Source organism: Hylaeus volcanicus, unplaced genomic scaffold, assembly GCF_026283585.1.
Source record: "Hylaeus volcanicus isolate JK05 unplaced genomic scaffold, UHH_iyHylVolc1.0_haploid 8229, whole genome shotgun sequence".
Taxonomy (NCBI): Eukaryota; Metazoa; Arthropoda; class Insecta; order Hymenoptera; family Colletidae; genus Hylaeus; species Hylaeus volcanicus.
This window is the reverse complement of record NW_026531886.1, coordinates 1-6,497: the sequence shown is the minus strand read 5'-3', so window position 1 is coordinate 6,497 and position 6,497 is coordinate 1. Positions and strand designations below refer to the sequence as shown.

At 39.3% G+C, this 6,497-nt stretch overlaps 1 protein-coding gene and 1 non-coding gene across 2 annotated transcripts; both read right to left on the bottom strand.

Moving 5' to 3' along the window:
• Positions 1-2,731: 2,731 nt before the first annotated feature.
• On the bottom strand, positions 2,732-2,840 carry LOC128882261 (U6atac minor spliceosomal RNA). Its single transcript, XR_008458324.1, has one exon. It is a non-coding gene; the product is annotated as a U6atac minor spliceosomal RNA (small nuclear RNA).
• Positions 2,841-3,133: 293 nt separating this feature from the next.
• On the bottom strand, positions 3,134-4,710 carry LOC128882260 (neurexin-1a-beta-like; the record flags this gene model as incomplete). The annotated part of the gene is made up of 2 exons (XM_054133845.1): positions 3,134-3,727; positions 4,448-4,710. Coding segments are annotated over 2 exons (416 nt in total), but the record flags the coding sequence as incomplete, so codon positions are not given.
• Between the last annotated feature and the right edge of the window lie 1,787 nt (positions 4,711-6,497).

Sequence of the window (6,497 nt, the reverse complement as noted above, 5' to 3'; positions counted from 1 at the left end):
TACAACATAACGACTGACGGTCGTTGTCGTTCTTATCCGCGACGTGAGCTGAAAGTTAAACAATGTTCCGTGCAGATAACAAACGAACTTTTTACGAAAATCGCTCACAAATTACAATGAAACGTGGAAAAGACGTGGGAACAACATCCGAGAAATATAAACGCTCGTTGGAATAATAAATGCAAAATGTTAATACAGGTGACTACTAATTGGTATTCAATTTAATACTTATTTTTATTGGGACATGGGAGTTTTGCAAAAAGAATATCATATATATATATATATCATGAATATACAAACGATATTCTTTTTGCAAAACTCCCATGTCCCAATAAAAATAAGTATTAAATTGAATACCAATTAGTAGTCATCTGTACACTCGGCTATCCTGAATTGATATTCATTCGCCCTCGAATGTCCGTTTTCTCGGGTTTCGCGTCTCAACAACAGTGCGCGCCGCGCCCTCTTTCGCGAGTGTACTCCCCTCTCTCTTTCTCTCTCGACGCCTCATTGTTGCCCGCTCCACCGTCCTTCGCGTGGCATTGTTGTTCATCGTCACTGGCCGGTCCTCTTCGGTATATATATATATATATATATATATATCATGAATATATATATATATCTAATATATTATTCGAATATTTGCATATTTTTCGAATTTGCGTACTTGGCATATGAATGTATATATTTTGCATGCGTATAAATTTTATATAGCCACTTGTTGTTTATAAACGACTGGTTCGTAACGGTTACTAAAGACTTTATCCAAAGAAACGTCAAGATTTTGTTTTTCAATAAAACACACATGGAATACAATAAATTGTGTGTATTGTATACAACGAATCTGATTGTTTATTTAAAATGAAACCAATAAACGTGAAAGATGACGTCGTTTAAGCGTTCCTTACGATAACGCTAACGGGTGTATTAAATTATTAAAAACCAAAGTCCTAAATACCCTTTCAAGAAACTCTACGATAATGCCTATATACTCCTGTCCATCTATAAATAATTAATTATTAAGAAACAAGGTCTTGTATCCCTTTTAGGAAAACTCTTTACAACAATGCCTACAAACTTCCGTCCACTTATAAATACTGTAGTGTCCGCGCCTCCCATACCCAACAATAAGGAGTCAAATAAGAACACGAAACGTAGGCTACGGGATTGGTCGCGTAGGTAAAGCGGTCGACTGTGGATCCGAGGATCGTGGCTTCGAATCCCCGTGCCTTATTATTCGTTTAGACTCCTACAATACTTATTAAAAAACAAAGTCCTACAGCCTCAGTTGCAAGAGTAACTATTAAAATAATGAATCCCAATACAAAACCGTATTTAAACGTTTAATACACATTTAGTGCGAAAGTCCTATGATCCCTTTTATCAAGGATGTTCGCCAGTCTCCCCGTAGGCGTCCATCAGACGCGGAACATCGTTCGAACGATCGTCGAGAGGCGGCGCCAGCGTACAGGCGCCAACTTGCGCCGCTATCGAACGCTTACAGGCGCCCGATACGAATGGAAGGGTAAATATGACCAAGGGTCGCAGTTACAGACCACAGAAAATCCCTCGATCCTGGCAAACGGAAAAAGTAGACGAATCGCGAAAGATTTCGTTACGCGAGCGAAAATATTTGCATCGATCTTATCTCCTCGTTTTCCGTCATCGTCATCGGGCGCCGTGTATTTACATCGTCGAAATGTCACGCGACCGAAATAACCGGTTGGCCAGTGGCGACAGTCGCGTTTAATCGGGCCCGTGCGCTCGTTTGCCTATTAAAGGGATGGTATTAATTCAGTTTTTAGTCGGCCGGAGAAGATTTTCGAACCGGCCGACAGACAATCCGAGGAGGTCGAGAAAGAGAAAGGGGTGGGGGAGGATGCCGAGCATCCTAAATATGCAAATGAATCGAAGATACAACCGGGCAAGCATGAAGACGAAAAGGTGGCATGCCCATGCGATATGCGAACCCGATCGTGCGTGCGTACGTTCTCCTCTGGCACTGGCTCTCATCGCGCCACTCTTCGCCGACGATGATCGATACGATGATCGATTTCAACGGAATCACTGTATAAAAATCTTATGAAATTCATAAAAATTGCTTGTGTTTATTTTCTGCGAGTACTAGCGTACAAAGTTCCTACAAGGATCCAATTCGCGAAAATGTATAATAATATACTAATATAACGTAACGAATAATAAAATGTAAGTTCAGAATGTAAACTAGATATAAGAAACTATGATAACTCCAAAGACTAAAATGATTGTGAAACTCGATGTTTTGAGTGAAACAATATGTAAAATGCAAGACTGGACCAATAGGTACGACGATCAACATTGTAACTGGCAACTGTTTATTTTTACGTTTATCATGTGTATAAATATAATAAAAAGGGAACTGGTAATTCGGGGTATGCAATAACGCGCTCCGAAATGATAGTCGATAAGGTTATCGATTTACACGAGAATTATTTGTGGATCTTGTAAGATAAGCGACGATTATTTTGGTGTTTGTGCAACGTGTAATAAGTAAATAATAAAAGTAATATATAGTGCTAAATAAAAGAAAAGAAGTAATAAATGCAATAACGAGTAAACAATAAATAATATTTGTAATTACGTTTCGTAATATTTACGTTCACTCGATTGTATATTAGAAATCGACGTTTAACCAAAATGTGACGCACAATAAGAATAATTAAGGGTAAAACAATGGTTTCGGTTAATTAAAAAAAAAAATTTGGTAAGTGCCGCCCAAAGGCGACAAGTGCCTTACCATTTTATGTGTGTTTCCATCCTTGTCTAGGGGAGTGCTAAACGTCTCTCCTTTCATACTACACAACTAGAGGCAGATCTCGGCGAGCTTATATACGAACCGACTGGTCGACCGACCACTTGCGAGAAAGATGTTTTTCGCGAATAGCTCAAAAACGGTTCGTCCAATAGAAAAACTACTAAGACATTTTTTGCTCCGCGTAACGTAATCTATCGACACATGCACTTTTTTTTATTTGATTCAGCACTATGTAAAATGTTCCTGTATCTATATGCTATACCAGGGGTTCCCAAACTGAATACTGTCTAATTTCGCACGACTCAAATTACACAAAGTACAAGTAAGACGTACGAAGAATGCGTGATTTCTAAAATATTCCAAACGAAGAAGAGATTTAGTTATTAAAAAATTATAAAAATATTTCTCGAACATAGAAATAGCCCCAAAAGCAATTTCTTTTTAGAACGCAAAATTGTACAATATCTTTCCAGACATCTCGATGCATTCATCGACTATATGCAGAGTTTTCTAAAAGAAATCCTCAGGATTTCAAGTTTTAATAAAACACGAATGGTATAGAACGCATCAAATTTTGTTCACTTTAAACGAAAGTTCGCACGATTAGCATAAAACCTGCAAGATGATGTATTTTGTTATTAGAAGAAAAAAAAACAAATTTGGATCGATCGAAATGATTCGTACACATTGTCGGTGACGTTCGTTTTTATTCGAAACGTCAATGGGCAATTTTAAATGATGAAAAACATGTATGTAAAATTGTCGTGCGTGCAGAAGGAACTACTTACGCCAACGGAAGTGTCGTTTACACTTACCGGAATCAGGGCTGTAGATCGGTGTGCATTCTTCGTCCTCGTCATCGGCGGTGCAACCACTTCCGGCGCCAGAAAATATTAGGTCATCCGCGATGCCTGGAAAACCGGACGCTGGTGTCTGCGAAGGGAAATAAAAGAAATACAGATTTGTGGTGACACGGGACACGAAAAATTTGCTGGAATTAAAAAGAATTCGAAAACTTTAGTTGTACATTCGTAAAGTTAAAATTGGGGAAGATTGCAGAACTTAATTAACAGTACATCGTCCTTGTTGATTCCAATTAATTACGTTCCACGGTAAAGACGACTGAATACATATTTTTCTGTGTAATTAGATTGCGTGAGATTTATGCAAAGTATGTATTAAGAAAAAAAGTGTTAAAAGTATTATTGAATTTGACTTATGAAGCTCCTTTTATGTATTACGATTGTATCGTGCAAGTTTATCAAAAAGCCTTAAAAGTATCTCTTACAATTTATTATTCCATATTAACAATGATATGAATTATTCTTATATGATTGAATTTAATGTATATTTATCTCAAGGTTTAAGAACGGAAAGTCAATGGTCGTTTATACTACCAAAAAGCTACCGGTACAAATAACAAAAACATTTTGTTTAAAATTAATTAACACTTTCATTTCACCGAAGTACCCTTCACTGGTAAATGAAAGAGTTTTCCACCCCTACAAAGCACACGAACTCCCAGCAGTCTAATCGATCTGTTCGTTCTCCCAGGGGTTGGCACTTAGCGTTTGATTGCCAGCATTCAGCTTTTGTACCCGTGTTCCCGCGTTTTCGATTATACCACAGAGTACATTGTTCAACACGGTTCACCTGTTGCATTCTTTGCAGAGGAGCGGCGCGATCCAACAAGCTCCCAGCTGGTAACAATTGAACATCCCCTTTGGCGGTAACCCTTGCATCCTTCGAGGCGGCGAACTCCAAAATCCTTGCACCGTTCACAACCAGGCCTGCTATCACCCCCAAAAACGGCCTCTCCACCCTCGCTTTGTCGCTGTTCCATCGACCACCGACTTGAATCGTCGACTGGCTGTTGAACACTGTCAGCTGGCGACCTGCTGAGAGCGACAAAAACTCTCAGGTGAGTGAAATTCTCATCCGAATTCAAATTTCCAGTAACAAATGGAAATATCAACAACGTTCTGTACGTTACTAGTCGAATAAAAATCGAAGTTTATTCGATAAAGTATTTTAAATACCTCCCTTGATGTTTGAAAATCTATAAAAAAAATCTATCTATGTTATTTCATAAAGTTATTCGGTTCGTGTTGAGGAATGATTTTTAAATGGCGACTATTTGCATTTCAGAGGAACAAATAAACGGAAAATGTAACGTAGAGTGAAACTAAAAGAGAACATAGAAAATTTTAGGTGGAAATTTCTGAACAAGGTTTCGTAACTGGCTTTAAATATATAAAAAGCGAAATAACGGAACGTTGGGTTTTTTACACCGACTACTTGAAAAGAACTCGGCAGCGAAGCGGTTAACGTCGAGAAAGCCATTTGAAAGTTTAATGATATGGAGATAAGGGGTTGGCGAGGGATATTACGCCGAGCTAGTTTCAGCAACCTGTACAAAGGGTGTCTGTAAGTATCTTTTACCCAAAATAATGAAATTCTCTGGAGGGAATTCTCGAATTTTATTCGAATAACAAATTACGATTACAAAATCCTCTTTTGGCGATTTTCGTGTTGCCAGCGTTTATTTCGATTGAAAAGTTACTCGGAGAATTATTTATCAGTTCTACCTGAAATATAATACGATTGCTCTGGATGCTTTTATTGTATACGCGTTGGAATTGGAATTCCTTCCTCGAGCTCCTTCTGAAGGGAACTGAAGCACTAACGAAAACGTACAGAGCCTAAAGCATCGGTGACTAAATTCGCGCGTGTCCCTATCGCCTTTTGTATGAAAAGGAAGCCTCGAAAGTCCCTTCTTGCTTCGCCGTATCTCGCTACTTAATTTATGCTGTCCCTAGCGGCTGACAAATGTTTTCGTTTGACCGTTGACCAGGCGAGCAGGAGAGCCTCTGGGTCTGGCATGGACAGGCAAATGACCACTGTCCCAATGGCAGTACCTTCGGAGAAGATGGCAGTTAAGGTAGACCCTCGAGTCTCCTTCCTACTCTTCAAGGGTTTCCTTCGATCCCTTTCCCTTTGTAGGGTCTAAATTTGGTTGGTTTTGAGAGCAGGCAAACATGATCCGCGTGGAACTCTTTAGGGCTCACCCTGCCCTTCGTGGGATGAGTGCTCATTGGATTACGTGCAGGTAACTGTGTTCGTCGAGCGTACCTTCTTCGTCGAAGGCAAGGCAGGTAAAATGTCTGACGAGTCGAGATTATGGTTTTATGATAGTCAAGGTAGACCCTCGAGTCTCCTTCCTACTCTTCGAGGGTTTCTCTCGATCCCTTTCCCTTTGTAGCGTCTAAATTGTCTAATGAAATGTCTGATGAAATTTGTCGATTATGGTTTCATGACCCATGGTAGGTCTTTCAGAATATAATATTACCGCGAGAGGATTAGACCTGGATCTAGATTTCCATCCATACAATAGTAACTGTTTTCTGGTTCTTTCAGACACTTTGAATTTTTGAGTCGATAGGTCCTTCACCTGTAGCAGCAATAAAGAACCAAGGAACCGTTACATACTGCCGAGTAATTTCAGTTTATCATCAGGCACATCTAGTTGTCGGAACTCTTAACATTGGCAGAAAAGTCTTCGCAGTTTTCTATTCGTGTCGAGGTTTTGCTTGGTTTTATCGCTGGCTACGATAGATTTGGAAAAATCCAAACCTTCTATCGACGTCACTGCCATTTCCATTTCCATCCGATTTGTGTTCTACTTATTAATAAAACGAGAGAA